General features: G+C 35.5%; 1 protein-coding gene across 2 annotated transcripts in view; it reads left to right on the top strand.

Moving 5' to 3' along the window:
* The window catches only part of Golgin104 (coiled-coil domain-containing protein 186), a 502,507-nt gene that overhangs the window by 26,862 nt on the left and 455,890 nt on the right, over positions 1–19,755 (top strand). For both annotated transcript variants that reach the window (XM_090392368.1, XM_090392369.1), the window contains exon 3: positions 14,852–15,017. In XM_090392368.1, the coding sequence (XP_090248494.1) occupies positions 14,852–15,017 (166 nt within the window). The remainder of the gene's footprint in view (positions 1–14,851; positions 15,018–19,755) is intronic.

Raw genomic sequence — 19,755 nt, 5'->3', positions numbered from 1 at the left:
TCATTTCTTGAGATATTGATTGGTCGATAGCTGGATACATTGGTCTTTGCACCACCGTTGTGCAATGGTATTACCATACATTTTTTGCACTCCTGTGGAATCTTCTCTGTTTTGAGACTCATTATATAGTCTGATCAAGGGAATAGCCAGTTCAGCTGAACACTGTTTTAGCATCCGTGCTGATATCCCATCAGTTCCTATTGCAAAATTCTTATTCAGTGCACAGCTCTAGTATTCCCTCCTCATCCACATGAGTTTCCTCATATGGTGAAGAAGTAGCAGTGAGTTCACTGTTGCATATACCAATTTGATAGTTTTTAGCAAAATGGCTGCTCATTAAATGAACAATCACTTTTTCATCAGTCACCTGCATACCATCTGCATTCAGTAGATTTATTCTTTCTTTACTTGCAGCATAATGATAGAATTCTTTTGGGTTGTCTTTAACTTGCAGAGCCAGTTTCTTTTCATACTCAGACTTAGCTTTCCATACAACACTTGTAACTTTTCTGGCCTGCTGCTTATAATTATCATAACTGACACCATCCTTATGCACACGATATTCCTTTTGCATCATCTTTTTCTTATGAATCTCTTGCTTAATTAGATTACACATCCCTTTCACTCCTACTCTGTTTATTCTTCGAGCTCTAGAGACACATTCTGATATCGAATCATTTAAATATTTATTAAACACTTCCCACACACTGTTGATATCCTTCCCATCCAGTAACTGATAACACGGTACCGAACCCAGCATACCCCTCAGGTGGTCATAATTTCTGCTTTGTAATTCAGCATGTAACCTTTTCTGAATGGAACATTCATAAACGTAGCCTCTTCTTAACCAGAGGCAGAATAGTTACATCTTTAACTGAAACCATCCTCTGTCATTATAATCAGATCTAACACTCTTTGACCACGAGTTCCTTCTGTCACATGGCTGCTTCAGAAAGTTTTCTCAAAACAGCTCAATTAATTCAGTTTCATTCTTCTCGTGCAATTTCATAGCTACCCAATCAATGTTTGGATAATGAAAACCACCTATTATGATTACTCTTGTCGCACCCATCGTATTTATTTGGTGTTGCATTTCTTCATGATCTGATCCACCAGGTCTGTAACAACACCCCACTATGTATTTAATCTTTTTAGACTCCAACTCATACCAGATAGCTTCAAACTCACAGCCACGTGATAAACTTACTAGTATTGCAGTCATAGGTCTCAACTTATTGCAATTTATATTGTGAGAACTGCACACTTAATTGCTTGTTTACAAGTCTCACATTGTTTATATTTTAAATGTAGCACTAATTTTTAACGAAGTGAAAGTAGTAATACTATATTATTATTATATTCAGACAGGCAGTATTATTATTACATGACACCTTCAAAGTCGAGGTGTCGTGTAATAATAGGAGTGGAGTGGAGGGCACCCCAATCCACTCTACTACACACATGCAGTGCAAGGTGAAATACAGTAATTTTGATCTAAAATAGGTAGCACTACATCTCTCACCCATTGTTATTAATATTTGCTTGTAGTTTGACTTACCTTAGTTTACTGAAAAAGACTTGCCTTAGTTTACTGAAAATGTGAGTTTTTACCGCTTTCAAGCAAAGTGCTTTGAAGATAATGTGCAAATAAAATTACCTTATTTCATGACTGAAGTGGAACTGGAAGTATCATGTGCGAATGGAAAGAACACGGTAACTAGTAAACAGCTGGATAGAGAGCTGTGTAAGCGATAGAGATACAGTTATGAGTGATATGGAAGAGTTTTTGAAACTAGTGAGAAAAAGTTCCATTAGTAGTGATTCAGCATGAAAGATGTTTTGAAAGTTATTTAGTTGTTGTGATACTGGAATAACAGTTGAGGAAGAGAGTTATAGAAACTTTGGAACTTGATAAATTAAGTTTCTCATATAGGAAGAGATGTTTATTTGATATTTAAATTCTTCCATTAGTGCAGTGATGTTTTAAGGGCGGGTACAGAGAGTTGATTTTTAAGTGTTCGATGATCTTTCCTTGGGAATCCTTCATACAGGAAGAGGAAAAAGATTGTGAATTTTGAAGATGAAAGAAAGAACATTTTTGTATGATTTTTCTAGAAGGCATTAAAGGAGTAACACTAGACTGTTTGAATTTGAAGCTTTTATTTTCAAGTCTGAACTTTTCTTATCACTAATTGAGAATAGGAAATCTACAAGTATTTCCAAGATAAAGTGGTTTTCAGAAGAAGAACTCTTTCTTTCAAGAGAGGTCCAGAAGCATTTACAACACAATTTCTTTTTTAGCTGGTATATTTTTGTTCCCATAAACTAGATAAAGATGTGATTTGTTTGTTTGTGTTTTTAGATTTGGAGAACAAGTTCCTATTGTTGAAGTAAAGTTCAGAATATTTTATATATTTTTTAAAAATGCATCTTGATATTTATTAAACATTTTCATTTATATATATATATATATATATATATATATATATGTAGAAAGTATTTTACCTTGGGTATAATAAATATTAACGATACCAAGTTATTTTAAACCTGGTTTTACTCCATTTCCCAAGTAAGCAAATGGGAAATGGAGTAAAACCAGGTTTAAAATAGCTTGGTATCTTTAACATTTATTATACCCAATGTAAAATACTTTCTACATCTATCTCTCATCCTGAGATTTTTATTTAATAAGGTTAAAACACCTTATGGTAACTTGTTCTGGTAAAATACTTATAAGCTCTGTATTACTAAAATCTTGGTATTTCTAGCCTGGCTCCCACTGAGACCTCAATAAAGGTCGAAACCAGTTTGGGTAGTGGCCCTTTGCCTTTAATACATAGCATCATACATCTCCTCCAGGAGATGTGCTTTGCATTAAGGGTAAATATTAAGAATAGTGATCAGAGCTTATTCCACCTTTACCATGAGTTGCCTTGACCTGCACTATGTGTGGGGTCACCTAGACCTGCAATATTTGCAGGTGCAAACTTGACTTTCTTGTCTGTTTGCTTACTTGGGAAATGGAGTAAAACCAGGTTTAAAATAGCTTTGTATCTTTAACATATATATATATATATATATATATATATATTGAGAGAGAGAGAGAGAGAGAGAGGTGTATAGACCCAATTTACTGAATTGTTGAAGTTAAGACTAAATTTTGAGAATAGTAGATTATCGTAGCATATTACTTGTATCTAGGATCTCATTTGTTAGACTAAATTTTGAGGATAATAAAGTAAACTTTTTACAAATAATAAAAAGTTTTAAAACCTTCAACTCCCATTCATCTGCTGTATTTGCCAGGTTCAGAGAAATAGTTTTAAACATGAACATATTTCTGAGTGCACTCTGAAGTATTGTTGCATTGTTCTAATTTAAATCAGAATGATGGCCAATCTATTCCTGAAGTTTGAGATGTTTTCATCATCTTCAGTAATTGGTATTTAATGATTTTTATATATATTAATTCCTATTGCTTTATATCCTATTTCCATGCAGTAGGAGTGATGCCCTTTGAGGGCATGCCAAAATTACTTAGAGACCCAGAACCTCTATTTTGAATGCGCATCAGTAAAGAGGGTACTGCAGGCCAGCCATAGATAATACATGTATATGGCCCAAACCTGCCAATAAAAATCATAGAGTTTTTTCAGTCAGCTGATGCATAATTCCATTGCTACATACTCTGTCAAGTTGTCCTGGAGGGTAGGGGAGAAGTCAGAGTAATGCTATGTGTGAGGCACTATTGAGGCTACACTGTGGCTAGGAGACTGGTTTTTGATTAGTTAAGTGAATATGAAAGTGATTTTTTTAAAGGTTGGTTAAGTTAGATACCTGAAGTTAATTTTTGAAGGAGACATTTCAATTGTTCCATCACTGTCATCTGTTGTATGTTTCATTTCTGATTCAGGCTTAGATGAAATGATAGAAGAGGAACATGAAGTGAGAAGATACAGACTTTTGAACATGGCACACATACATATTCAAAAGTCTATATCTTCTTACTTCATGTTCCTCTTCTATCATTTCATATAAGCCTGAATCAGAAATGAAACATACAACAGATGACATGATGGAACAATTGAAATGTCTCCTTCAAAAATTAACCTCAGGTATCTAACTTAATCAACCTTTAAAAAAATCACTTTCATATTCACTTAACTAATATCTCTGGTAAATACTAAATGATATAAATGATATATATATATATATATATATACTGCTTGGAAAGAAGTCAATGGACAACCCCCGACCCCCCCAAAATGGGCAAGCTGCCTCATGCAAGGTAATGAATCACGTGTTTGTAGCTGGTATAAATTGGAGGAATATGATGCGTCCAAGTCAGTGCAACTGTGTCCAGGTGAAATATGGCTGCGAGAAGGGAACTGATAGTTTGAAAGAGGTGTTGTGATCTGGAATGCCATATTGTTGGTTTGTCTGTTTGGCAAATCATTGATAAATTGGGCCATCGCAGGTCAACAATCAGTGATACCATACCGACGTGGAAGTGCAGGAAGTCAACTGCAAGTGCTGCTTGCAGTGGATGACCCACCACACTCACTGAACATGACCATAGGGTGCTACAAAGGATAATATGTAAAAACCATCATTTGTCGGCTGACATGTTGAATGTGAAGTTCCAGGCACCAGCTGGAACAAATCCGCACAAAAACATTCAGAACTGAGTTTTACTCCTGAGAGACACTTGTGACATTATAATTAGGGATTATAGACACATTAACACAAGAATATTTTAATATTTGTCAAATATTTCAGCCTGAAACTAAAAGACTATCTTCAGTGGTTACATAGGAAGAACCGTTTTTTAACAAGGTGGAATACCAACAATTGATCATTCAAAAGCAGAATGAACTGCATGATGTTACATTGCTAAGCATTAAAGAGAAGAAAAATTTCATCAGTGATGACTACATTATAGGTATTAATTCACAATTTCAATCTTAATTTATAAATAACATTAGACTAATGTAGGAATTAAAAGTCTCAATTAAAAAAAAAATTAATTAATGTGCTATCCTGATTAAACTTTCCCATATTTTTGATAAGGATATACAGTCATTTCGATTCAAGTTAGGGCATTGAAGTAAGGCCTCAGCACTCTCTTTGAATAGGCATTCAAATTGGTAGTGACATCTGTGTAGAACCAGTCTTGGACCAGAAGCTGTTGTGACTTGTCTCTATCCCGTGCCAATGCAGACAAAGATGAGCCAATCCAGACTTATCGGATTTGTTGTGCAGAATGTACAATTGATGTTCTTGAATTCTTTTTTCTATAGAACGCCCTGTTTGTCCAAAGTAGGACAGATTGCAGTTACAAGGAACTTGATACACCCACATCAGGCAGAGACATAGTTGAGCGTTTATCTTTAGCACAGGGGAAATAGGTGGCTATTTTGTTAATAGGTATATAAGTGGCTGTTAAATCATATTTCTTCAGAATTCTTGAAATTGGTTCTGAAATCCCGGAAATATATGGAATTGGAACTCCTATTGATTTTTTGTTGTTCCGGATTGGATTGTAGGAATCGAAGAGATGTTGTGTACTTTTTTCAGAGAAGCCATTTAATGGCTTCTATCAGTGAAATCTCATGAGAATAATGTAACCAAAATTATTGAGCTGTTGTGAGATAACTTTGTCAATCAGAATGTGACAGAAGGAACTTGGGGTCAAAGAATTTTAGATCTGATTAAAGTGTCAGAAGGGGAGGGATTATCAATTAAAGATGTAACTATTCTGCTTCCGGTTGGTGACAGTGATCATGCAGTACTCACTTCGGACGTGGCTCAGTGTATGAATGTTTCATTCAGAAAAGATTACATGCTAATCTACAAAGCAGGAAATTATGATCAACTGAGGAGCATGCTAGGGTTCTGTGCCATAGTATTGGTTGTTGGATGGAATGGATATTGACAGTGCATGGGAAGTGTTTAAGAAATACTTAAATGATGCAATATCAGAATGTGTCTGTCCCTAGAGGTTGAAGAATAAATAGGGCAGGAGTAAAATGGATGTGTAATCTCATCAAGCAAGAGATTCATGAGAAAATGATGAAGTGGAAGGAATACTGTGTGCATAAGGATGATGTCAGTTATGAAAATTATAAGGAGCAGGCCAAAAAAAATCAATTGTTGTATGGAAAGCTGAGTAGAAAAAGAAACTTGCTCTTCAAGATAAAGACAGCCCAAAAGAATTCTATCATTATGCTGCAAGTAAATGAAAGAATAACTCTATTGAATGCAGATAGTATATGGGTGATAGTTGCAGAAGGGATTGTTCAACTAATGAATGTCCATTTTGTATTTTGTTAAAAAGCTTATCACCTGGTGTATACAACATTGGTCTCACTGCTACCTCTTCTCTGGATGAAGAAACTCAGGTATGAGGAGGTACTAGAGCTGTTGCACCAACTGAATAAGAATGTGGCATTAGGGACTGTTGAGATATGAGCATGGATGCTAAGAGTGTTCAGCTGAACTGGTTATTCCTTTGACCAGGCTATATAATTTTAGTCTCAGACCAGGGACGATTCCACAGAGTCAAAAGAACGTAACCCATTGCATAAAAGTGGGGCAAAGACTGATGTATTCAACTATCGACCTATCATTATCTCTGGGGTGGTGGTGAAGATTTTGGAGAAGTTGGTTAGGGCTCACATACCGAAATAGGTTGATAGAGAATTTATACTTTCAAACAAATAACATGGGTTTTCTAAGAGAAGGTCATGTTTGAGCGACTTGCTCACATTCTGTAATGTTACCATTGAGATAGGCAAGGGGAATGGATACACCATGATACTCTCAGATATTGCAAAGACTTTTTATAGAATACATCATGGAAGACTTGCATAAACTGGAGAATATGGAATTGGATTATAAAATATTGGTGTGGATATGAGGATGGCTTATTTGACGAATATCAAAAAGTGATATATGGCAGATGGTGATTTGGGTCCGCAAGATTTAAGATAACTAGTAGTGTACCATAAGGATTAGTCCTTAGTCCATTGTTATTCAATCTTTACACTGACATTGGAAAGATTTGACATACGACATACAGCTATTAGCTGATGATGCAAAGATAGGCAGGTAATCAGGAACGCAGCTGATATGCAGTACTTGCAGAATGATTTGAATAGGTTGGAATTGTGGACATGTGAAAATGGCTGTCATTTCAATGTTAGTAAATCTAAAGGCAAGCATATTGGTGGGATTATGTTAGAACAGTGTTTCTCAACTGGTGGTCCGCAGGAGACTTAAATTAATTAATTATATATATGTATATAATTTTTAATTATCCAAAAAAAAATTAAAATTGAATAAGTAAGTAAAAATTATTGTAATCAAATGGAGTCTTAAAAAAACCAACAAATAGCATCAGGATGTTCAAAGGCAGAAGCAATAAAACTATATTGTTGTTCACTTCACCCCTCTTTTATTATTCGTCATTCTGCCAGATTTGAAGTGAAAAACATTTCAACCAATTGCTTGTTGTTTATAGATTTTTATTATTGAACGTTTTCCTCCTTCAACCAAGGCTTAGTATATCTTCAGAAGTGCTAAGTGATACTTGGACAAAGTGTGTCGTTAGTTAACCCCAGTGTTTATATATTTATATATGTTTTGGAAATGTTTTTTAATTATGGAAAAGTGACTTAGAACTAGGACTTTGAAAAGAAGAGCAAATGAAACAGGTGATGCTAACCCTAATTTTGATACATGTGTTGTAACGGCGAGCAAATCTGATACTATTAAAGTAGAAGAAACAAGCAGTTCAAAGAAAAAATACAGTAGGAAATATAACAGTTCATATTTGGAATTTGGATTTACTTGGTGTCGTGATGAAAGTGAACAGAAACCTCAATGTCTTTTGTGTTATGAAGTGTTGTGGAACGAGTGTATGAAACCTGCGAAACTCCGAACATTTAGAAACTAAACATTGTGATGTGAGAAATAAGCCAATCGAATTTTTTTTAGTGACGTTTAGGGGCATTAAATCACGGGAAAGATATAGTTTTGGCCATGGATTCCATTAATAACAAGGCCCTGGAAGCATCCTATCTCTTAAGTTTCTGCATAGGGAACTTTTACTACTTCTCGCTATAAAAGATGTGGTAAAAACTATGTTTGGCAACAAGCTACTAAAAGATGTTGATTTAATTCCTCTTTCAAATGACACTGTCAGTTGCAGAATAAATAATATGGCAGGTGATGTAGAATCTCAGTTAATCAAAAGAGTTGAGAAGAGCTCTTATTATGTGTTACAAATAGACGAAACTGCTGATGTTACAAATGATGCGCAGTTAGGATAGTTGGACCGTGGAATGCATTGCCTGAGAGAGTGGTTAGAGCAAGAGCGGTGGTCAATGAATTCAAGGAATAGTATGATAAACTTTGTTTCTTGAACGATGTCCCACGATGAGCCTTTTGACTCCATGGAGGCCTGGATAATAATAATAATAATTTTATGCTAAGTTTTAAGCTAGGTTCAGAACTATATTAATACGCAGGAACAAGATTCAAAGAAAGACTCTTATTATTTTTAAATAAAATTTACTCAATTGGTATCCCCCCAATAGAATGGAAAAAAGCAATTGTGATTCCTTTCTTTAAGAAAGGTAATAGAGATGACCCTAAAAACTATACAGGTATCAGTATACTAAATTCCTGTTACAAAATATATAGCAGAATCTTAAATAACAAACTAATGAAATATTCCGAAAACTTTATTCTAGAGGTACAGAATGGATTTAGAAAAGGACGATCATGTATAGACCCAGCCTTTTGCCTAAAATTAATAATAGAGAAAAGAAGAGAATATAATTTAGAAACACATATTGCATTTATTGACTTTGAAAAAGCATTTGACAAAGTTAAAAGAAGCATATTATTTAACATATTAAAAGAAAGACAAATACCAAATAATCTCCCAAAAGCTATCACAAGTATATATGAAAATAATCAAATACAAATAAGATTAAATCACGAGCTATCATATACAAGAGAGATAAACCAAGGGGTCCGACAGGGATGTCCCCTCTCAGCAACTCTTTTTAATATCTACTTAAATGAAATAATAATAAAATGGAGTAAAAATTTACATCAAGGAATTAAACTTTCACCTACAGTTAACTTAAACACTCTCCTCTTTGCACTCGACCAAATAATAATTACAAATTCTGAAGATAACTTACAGAAAGCTATTTTAAATCTAAATGAGATATCCAAAGATTATGGTATGATAATATCAACGGAAAAATCAAAAACTATGGCCTTTAAAGGACAAGATCCGGCAAGAACTAAAATAGTAATAGATAACAAGATCTTAGAACAGGTGAATTCATTTAACTACCTAGGATGTATGATCACATATGAAAATGAAAAAGATATAAACGTAAAAATTGCAAAATATTTAAAAATAACAGGTGAAATTAACTCTATATTTAAACCAGACCTAGTTCAAAAACAAACCACGCTAAAAGTATACTATACATTAGCCTTACTGGTCTTAATTATTAATATCTTATATATTATTTATTATTATTATTCAGGCCTCCAAGGAGTCAAAAGACTCGTCGAGGGAGGTCCTTCCTAAGACATAAATTCTGTCAAGACTCATCGAGGGGAGGTCCCCCCTGAGAAACACAAAGTCTATCATACCACTCTTTAAACTCACTGACCGTTTTCGCTCTCACCACTCCATCAGGCAATGCATTCCACGGCTCAACCACCCTCCACACAAAGAAATCACTCCTTACCCTCTTGCTCACAGTTTCCTTTCGTAACTTCCAGGGATGGCCTCTTGTCATCACTCCTTCCTGCTGTTCAACCAAGCGAAAGAACTCCCCAGTGTCAACCTTGTAACCACCTCTCAACAGTTTAAAAGTCTCAATCATATCACCTCTCCTTCTTCTATCCACAAAACTCTGCAGTCCACATTCTCTCAGCCGATCCTCATAACTATCCTTGTACAGTCCTGAAACCATCTTTGTCATCCGTCTTTGTATCCTTTCCACAGTTAATTTATCCCCTTCAAATCCGAGAACAATAGTCCAAGTGTGGTCTGATCAGAGACATACAACGGAATGATAACCCTCTTATCTCTGCAGGTCAGTGTCCTTCTCATAATAGCAGCAATCCTCTGTGTTACCCTCACCACCTTTGCAATATGTCCCCTAAACTTCAGGTTTCTATCAATCATCAACCCCAGATCTCTTGTCTCCCCAACTTCCTCCAGTATAACTCCTCCCATAGAGTATGCAGCATCCCATCGATATTTCCCAAAAATCAAGACCTTACATTTTGCTGCATTAAACTGACACCCCCCCCCATTCATTTGCCCATCTATCTAGCTTATTTAAATCCTCTTGCAGGGCTACCACATCTGCACTATTACTAATAATCCCTCCCAGCTTCGCATCATCCGCAAACAACTGAATATCCCCCTGCAATCCACTGACTATGTCATTGATATAAAGGTTAAACAATATAGGTCCTAGTACTGAGCCCTGTGGGACCCCACTTGTAACCCTCTGCCTCCTGGAAACTGCTCCACCATACACAACTCTCTGATACCTATCAGACAGCCAATCCTGAATCCAGTTGACCAATCTGACATCCAGACCCATGTGCTGCAACTTAAATATCAGCTTATCATGTGGCACCCTGTCAAATGCCTTCGCCAAGTCTAAGATAATTGCAGTATATGCCTTTCCCTCATCTAATGTTCTTGTAACTTTATTATAAAAGGCTAGCATATTGCTAAAACAAGAGCGTCCTTTCACAAATCCATGTTGATTCTCACAGATAACATTACCCTCATCTGCCCAATGCTGTATACGGTCCCTCACTACTTTCTCCAAGATCTTAACAACTACTGATGACACACAGACTGGCCTATAATTAGACACTTCCAGTGTTACCACCCTTATGCAATGGCACTATCTTACCTTCCTTCCATTCCCTGGGCACCTTTGCCAAAGCCAGACTTTCATTGAAAAGCCACGTTAAAGGCACTGTGAATTCCCTAGCACATTCTCTCAAAACTCATGGTGAAATACCATCCAGTCCCACAGCTTTACTGACATCCAGAGTACTCAGTATCTGAAACACACTCTCCTCCTGTACCTCCAGCCTCGAACCAGTCCTATCCCTCTAGCATTAAAACTGACTCCTCTAGGATGAAATACTCCAATAAAGTGTTCATTGAACAATTCCACTATGTCCTCTGCATCAGTCACTCTATTCCCATTTTTATCCCACAATATCATTCCTCCACAGTCATTTCTCCTCCTACTGGCCACATAGCTAAAAAATTCCCTAGGATTTTCTTTGGATCTTAGGGCCAATCTCCTCTCATATTCCAGTTTCGCTTTCCTTACCACACTAGTCACTCTTCTGGCCTGTGTCTTATATTCCTCATGCATCTCTTCACCTGTCTCCTTATATCTCTTCCATAGCCTCTTTTTCGCATGCAATTCCTGTTTAATATTGTTTGTCATCCACTTTACTCCAAATTGCGTCCTCTTCTTCACTCGTGGTATACAACTTACCATTGCTGATAACAAATATTCTTTCACAATTTCCCATGGACTAGTGATATCCCGGCCTTCCAATTCCTCCCTCCATGAAACTTCCCAAAGTTGACGTCTAAGACTATTATAATCACCTGCCTTATAATTCAATATAAGTTCCCGTCTCTTTGATACTCCTGCATGTCTATTCATTTTCCAAGTCAACACCATATGGTCACTCTCTCCAACTGGTGGGAGAGACGTCAACTCAGTTTTTATCAACTCTTCTGATGCAATAACCAAATCCAAAACTTTTGAACCTCTTGTTCCCTCTGTTACATGTTGCCTAAGACATTTGTCCCTCAAGAATTCTAGAAATTCCATTCCCCTATTGCTACATGCATCTTCCTCTCTCCAATTTATACTACTGAAGTTAAAATCTCTAATAACAATCATTCTTCTTGCACTTGCCGAACTTAGCTGTCTAAACATCTCCTGGTCCCCATCCTCTGTGCTCCTGGGTCTGTAGCAACACCCCACTAAATATCCTGTCTTGCCTACCTCTACCTCACAACATACGCTCTCAAAATCATTTGTCTCACTTCCTTCCAAATTCTCCACTCTTAGAGGACATAGGTCATCACTTATCATAAGCAGTACCCCACCACCACGCTTTCCCCTCCTATCCTGACGAAAAATGCTATGTCCAGCGACTTCTATTCCTGTTGTTATATCCCCTTCTGTCAACTACGTCTCAGTGATCGCAATAATTTTTGGCCAGGCTGATGCTATCTGCGCCACCAATTCCTCTCCCTTATTCCGGATACTCCTGGCATTAGTATAAAGCATATAATTGCCATTGTTTCTATACCCAGCATTATCCCTTCTAGACTCCACTAGGCTCAGTGTTACCTGACATTGTCTCCCTTCTCCCAAGTATCCATTCCCACAAGAGGCCACCCCTGCTATCATCCTCCCTGGGACACACTGACTCGTTCAGAACAGCAATCTCTTCAGATGCCTACATCCTTCCTCATTCAAATGTAAACGGTCTCTCGCATACAATTCCTCTCTTTCCTCAAACGCACTCCAAGCATCCACATATACCAGTCCTCTCTTGTCACACATTCTTGCTATTATGTCATTCAATATCACCGCTCTTCTGCTCAGCTCATCATTATCATACCTAGGCAACACGCACACTATGTTTCCTCTCTGTCTTTTTCCATACAGTCTCAAGCAAAAATCTCATATCTCTCGCTGCCCGACTTACATTACCACTCAAGTCATTCGTTCCTACCATCACAATCATCTCATCCACCCTTTCACCTCTCTTAATTGCCATAGCCATCCTTTCTATTGTTCCTCCTGGCAAACACTCCTCACGCATCCTATCTTGAACACCACGGATCATTGAGTTGGCATACATTATACCTTTTACCATTCCCTCTCTCCTATTGTTTCCATTCTCTCCTCTTCTTTCATTCCCATACCTCTCTCTTCTACTGTTTCCATTCTCTCCTCTTCTAGCACTCCCATACATCTCTCTCATTCCCTCTCTCCTACTGTTTCCATTTTCTCCACTTCTAGCACTTCCATATCCCTCTCTCATTCTGTCTCTCCTACTACTGTTTCCATCCTCTCGTCTTCTAGCATTCCCATACCTCTCTCTCATTCCATCTCTCCTACCGTTTCCATTCTCTCCTCTTCTAGCAATTACATATCTCTCTCTCATTCCGTCTCTCTTACTGTTTCCATCCTCTCGTCTGCTAGCATTCTCACACCTCTTTCTCATTCCCTCTCTTCTACTGTTTCCATTCTCTCCTCTTCTAGCACCCCCATACCTCTCACTCATACTCCCTAAATTCTCTCTCTCTCCTACTCTGATTCGCCTTGCATTTATCTCTTCCATTCTCCTAATCTTATCTTTCATACTTTTGCTCTCGTTCTCAAGACATTCCACCTCCTCTTTCAACTCATCTATCTCCCTCTGCAGGTCAGTCACTCTTAATCTAAATTGACTCTCCCAAACAAAACCATCTCCTAAACTTTCACAGTCACTCACACCTTCCACACTATCAACTATTATTTTCTCATTCTCTCCTATCACACTACTTGTCTTCCTACATTCATTCCCCGTTCCTGGAGCAACAAAGTCGGATATCGATATATCTAATGTACTTATTTCCTCCAACTGCCTGCATTTTGCGCGCATACGCTCTCCACTCTCTTTAACAAGCCATATATGTAATTCCCGAGACGCATACATGCCGCAAGTACTGCATGCCACAAAGTCCCTTATGATATTGCTAATAATTGAGTTCTTAAATGGCGGAGGACTTGGCGTTACGTCACTTGCGACTGCTGCTGAATCCACCATCATTCCTTACTGCCGAGTAGCGTAATCTTTAATAATTATTCAGTTAATAAATAAGAGGAAAAAAAAGTACAAACATCAGAACATTTAAGTACTAAATATAATTAAATAAAATGAAATATAACTAAAACAGTAACTTAGCTTCGTTTTGTCTTCCACCGTTACGCATTCGATTCTGACGGTACCAAAATATATTATATCGCGACAGCAACTAACTTCCAAAAAACAACCACTGAAGTACACTCGTATTCAGAGAAACAATTTAGCATTCAAAAACGTAGAAAAACGGGGGAAAAAGCGGACTATTCACTTTCTTCTGCACAGCTCAAATGTATGGAAGCGAAATCTGCACAATAAAACAAAAAGACAAACAAAGATTAACAACAGCAGAAATGAAGTTTATGAGAAAAACTGCAAAGTATACCCTATTTGATAACAAAAGAAATGAAGATATTATGAAAGAATTAAACCAAGAACCAGTAATAGAAAAAATTAAAAAATATTACATAAATGAAATGAACACGTTCAAAGAATGAAAACAGAAAGATTACCAAAACAGGCCTTAAAGTACAAGCCATTAGGAAAAAGAAAACCAGGACGTCCTCTTAAATGATTCAACGATGACTTCTAAGGCCGGAACAGGCCATGCTAGGCCTAAATCCTTGATACGTATGATGATATGATGATGATGATGACAATTTTTTTTTTTTTTTTTTTTTATTGAATCTGTAACATTATTTCATTAAGTTTATCATTATATATTGTGTAGCCTATCATGGTAGGTGGATTATTTTAGGTACTAATGGATTGTGGAAGTGCTATAGCTGTAATTTTATATATATATATATATATATATATATATATATATATATATTTATTACTTTTTAAGTTTATTTCTTTCATGTGTAATATGAATAGCTTTTTCATTCTCCTACCCCAGACCTGCTATTGAATACTATGAAGTTCATATGGAATTTTTAGAACGGACAGCAAGCCAACTTCGTTCTGACTTAGCAGAATTAAAAGATAAATTGCATAAACAGGAAGTTGATCACAAGAAGGAAATGACATTGATCAGAGGAGAGATGCAACTGAAATTTGAAAAGGTAACTAAACAAGTAATTTTTTTAAAAAAATTATATTCTTTATTGACTTCAACAAAAGTTTGTTTTTACTGAAAAGTAAAAAAAAAGTAAATAAGGAATGAGAGCCATCAGGCTCTCATTCCTTATTTAATGCTAAATATTTCATAATGTTCTTAAATTTAACATTATTGACAATAGTATTTTCTTCTTTGGAAGTTTCATAATTAATTCTTGTGTCTATCAGGTCACTGCAAATTAATTTCTGTATTTCATATAGGCTTCTGGCTGAGGATTTTACTTTGTGTTAATTAGTTGGAAAGAGGACTATCTAAATACTTATCTGATTAGAAAAGTTTTCTAGTCTATTTTTTTTTTTTTTTCTTGCTAACTACCTTTATTTTTATGAAGTAAGGCTGTTATCTGATATGGGAGCTGCAGAGCTTTTTCTTTCCTGAAATAAACAACCCAGCAAAAATACATGCAAATTGACAGATATACTTACTCAATGACCCAGCAGGCAATGAGAAACTACTAGACAGATCTTACTGTCTGATCACAAAAACACATTTCTGAGTCTTTTCAGATGAGATCATAATAAGTATGAGACATCATATTTAATGTGATATTTAAACTGGCGTGCTAGTTTAAATTCATCTTAGAGTTTAATGGTAAAGAAAGGATAGATACCTGGAGTATATTAATTAAAATAAGTTAACTGATACAATATTTCTCTGTAACCACTGTAGTATCTTTAGGCACAAAATATACAGGGTGAACAAAATTAAAGTATCTCTGTTTAAGGCCTTGTGGAATACCATCCAATGATCATCATCATCATACGTATCAAGGATTTAGGCCTAGCATGGCCTGTTCCGGCCTTAGAAGTCATCGTTTAAGAGGACGTCCTGGTTTTCTTTTTCCTAATGGCTTGTACTTTAAGGCCTGTTTTGGTAATCTTTCTGTTTTCATTCTTTGAACGTGTTCCATCCATTTATGTTTATATTTTTTAATTTTTTCTATTACTGGTTCTTTGTTTAATTCTTTCATAATATCTTCGTTTCTTTTGTGATCAAATAGGGTATACTTTGCAGTTTTTCTCATAAACTTCATTTCTGCTGTTGTTAATCTTTGTTTGTCTTTTTGTTTTATTGTGCAGATTTCGCTTCCATACATTAAGACCGGTAAGGCTAATGTATTGTATACTTTTAGCCTGGTTTGTTTTTGAACTAGGTTTGGTTTAAATATAGAGTTAATTACACCTGTTATTTTTAAATATTTTGCAATTTTTACGTTTATATCTTTTTCATTTTCATATGTGATCATACATCCTAGGTAGTTAAATGAATTCACCTGTTCTAAGATCTTGTTATCTATTACTATTTTAGTTCTTGCTGGATCTTGTCCTTTAAAGGCCATAGTTTTTGATTTTTCCGTTGATATTATCATACCATAATCTTTGGATATCTCATTTAGATTTAAAATAGCTTTCTGTAAGTTATCTTCAGAATTTGTAATTATTATTTGGTCGTCTGCAAAGAGGAGAGTGTTTAAGTTAACTGTAGGTGAAAGTTTAATTCCTTGATGTAAATTTTTACTCCATTTTATTATTATTTCATTTAAGTAGATATTAAAAAGAGTTGCTGAGAGGGGGACATCCCTGTCTGACCCCTTGGTTTATCTCTCTTGTATATGATAGCTCGTGATTTAATCTTATTTGTATTTGATTATTTTCATATATACTTGTGATAGCCTTTAGGATATTATTTGGTATTTGTCTTTCTTTTAATATGTTAAATAATATGTTTCTTTTAACTTTGTTAAATGCTTTTTCATAGTCAATAAATGCAATATGTGTTTCTAAATTATATTCTCTTCTTTTCTCTATTATTAATTTTAGGCAAAAGGCTGGGTCTATACATGATCGTCCTTTTCTAAATCCATTCTGTACCTCTAGAATAAAGTTTTCGGAATATTTCATTAGTTTGTTATTTAAGATTCTGCTATATATTTTGTAACAGGAATTTAGCATAGTGATACCTCTGTAGTTTTTAGGGTCATCTCTATTACCTTTCTTAAAGATAGGAATCACAATTGCTTTTTTCATTCTATTGGGGGGGGGATACCAGTTGAGTAAATTTTATTTAAAAATAATAAGAGTCTTTCTTTGAATCTTGTTCCTGCGTATTTATATAGTTCTGAACCTAGCTTATCTTCTCCGGGTGATTTTCCGTTTCTTGTTTCTTTCAAGCTGATTTCTAATTCTTCTTCAGTTATTTCCTTTTCATTTTCGTTGATTATTTGCCAGTTGTCTTTTTTAAAATATTTGTCTGTCCACAGTTCTGTGTAGTAATTTAGAAATTCTTCTAATTTCAATTCAGTGTTTAATTTTATGTTTTCTTTGGTATCTGCATTTAGGTGTTTCAAAATCTTATATACATTGGGTCTTATTTTATATAAATCATGTTCTAAATTAGAAACAAATTTATTCCATGATTTTCTGTCTTTTTCTGACTTCTCTTTTAGCTATGGCTCTTATTCTTTTATATTCTATTTCATCTTCTAATCTTTTACTGCTTAACCATTTGTGATAGGCTTCTTTTTTCTTTTTGATTATTTCTTTGATTGTATCATCCCAGATCTTCAGTTTTTTTCTTTTATTGAATTTTTTGGTCTTTCCTAAGCTTTCATTTGTTGCTGCATTTAGTGTCATTTTTATATTAAGCTATTCTATTTCTATTTCTTCATTTTGTTTTATTTTATCTAGATATTGGTTAATTCTTTGTTCATATAGCCATTGTACATTTGTGTCATTCAATAGTCTAGTTTTATAAACAAATGTTTCAATTTTTCTTTCTGTTCTTGTTACTTGTAGCCATTTAGGTGGTAATCTTAATTTTATTTTAACAAGGAAGTGGTCACTGCTTATTTCATATCCTCTGTGAACTCTAACATCTAGTGAAAATTTTGATGTCTTTTCATTTAATATGAAGTAATCTAATATTGATTTCCATCCTCTTGCTGCCCAAGTATATTTATGTATGTCTTTATGTTTATAGAAGGAATTCATTATTTTTAGGTTATTATAAACTACAAAGTCAATCAATTTTTTACCATTTCTGTTTAGAGTGTGTTCTCCATGTATTCCTATATTATTATTAGTTTTCGTGTTTCCAATTCTTGCATTTAAGTCTCCTGCTAAAATTATGTAATCATTTTTATTTATTTTATTATATATGTTTTGTAGCTGATTATACAAATCAGTATTATCCTGTTCTCTTCCTTCTTCTGGGGCATATAGACCAATTATTGTTAAATAGCCTCTATCTATTTTTATTCTAGCTTCTATTATTCTTTCATTCCATAATTTATAATGTTTTAACTGTTTTGAAAGGGAGTTATGAATCCAAATCACGACTCCTGCTTGTGCCCTTTGGTCTCTGTCGACTCCACTGTATATCACATTAAAATTTTCAGTTCTCATAGTTTCTTTTAATTTCTTTTTTGTTTCAGTGATTACTGCTATTTTAAAATTTCTTTTATTTAATAACTGGTCTAATTCTATTTCTTTATATGCTATTCCTCTTACACTCCAGTTTGCTATGTGTATTATATTTTGTCGTTTCCATTTTCGTTTTCCCTTTTCCATTCCAGGGTTGTTTCCCATAGATTCAATCCAATTATCTTTTTCTGTCAGCTTACAAGTAGGATGATGTTCTCCATGTCAGTGGACTACCCTGACAATGAAATAGTTCAGTGATAGGGCTGCTACCTTAAGGCTTCTGAACTAGCCTTCTTCCGAATTTAAACCCATAGGCGGAATAGGGTATATTGAAGGGGAAAAGTTAGATTATAGAAGAAATATAGTAAGGTTTATAGAGAGGGCATAGTTGTAAGACAAGAAATGAAAAGACCCCATGGCCCTCGAGTACTCTAATAGCATAAGGGTCATAAAGTAAGAAGAGTTGGCTGATAAGGCCTTATAGGAAAGATTAAAGTAAGTGGATCTTCCTCAAAGTAGAAGAAGGGGAGGATAGATCCAGCTAGGGGTCCATGGGAGTGCCGCTTCCCTTACAATCAAGATGATTGCCCCTTATCCAATGATCAAATACTGAGAAACTTTGCAGAAATACATTGGACATCATATGGAAGCAATACCTGAGGTGGTGGTTGGGGGGGGGGATAGTTCCAAAATTCACCACTAGGTGTGTTGTAAACACCAAATGCATAGAATTGCATATCATGCAACTTGGCAGGTGCCAGGATGGTTTAAAAAGATGGACATGGGATTTTTTTCTTTTATTCTGGTTGAATACCATCCTCAGTGATGGCATTAGCCTTTGCCCCAATGTACTTTGTTCGTGAAGCTGTACTACCTAATTAGTTGCAATGCTGTTGCTGTACTCTGTGAATTTCATCGCCTGAACTAATGTTGGCAAGGTCCACTATTTCCATGTGCTCTGCGACTAATGATTAGTCATTTTGAAGAAAAAGGACCGTTGGGAGTTTGACCTGACAGAGGTCGCAAACCCATCAGTTCACAGCGAGTAAATGAAATTGCTACAGCTGTTGTGGAGGACGTCATGAATAACGGTATTGGTTCCTGCAGTGCAGGTGCTGTATCAAGACACACGGATGTGCCTTACACAACTGCGGAAAATTCTATGGAAGATTCTGCATTTCTACCAGGGCCGGTGCGAGAGTATCTGACACCCCTAGGCAAAGAAAATTTAGGTGCCCCTATACAATGTATCTATGCAGT

The sequence above is a fragment of the Typopeltis vanoorti genome, chromosome 5, assembly GCF_054136105.1.
Source record: "Typopeltis vanoorti isolate ZY-2024b chromosome 5, IOZ_Tvanoo_1.0, whole genome shotgun sequence".
Lineage (NCBI taxonomy): Eukaryota > Metazoa > Arthropoda > Arachnida > Uropygi > Thelyphonidae > Typopeltis > Typopeltis vanoorti.
This window is presented reverse-complemented; position numbering and strand designations above follow the sequence as displayed.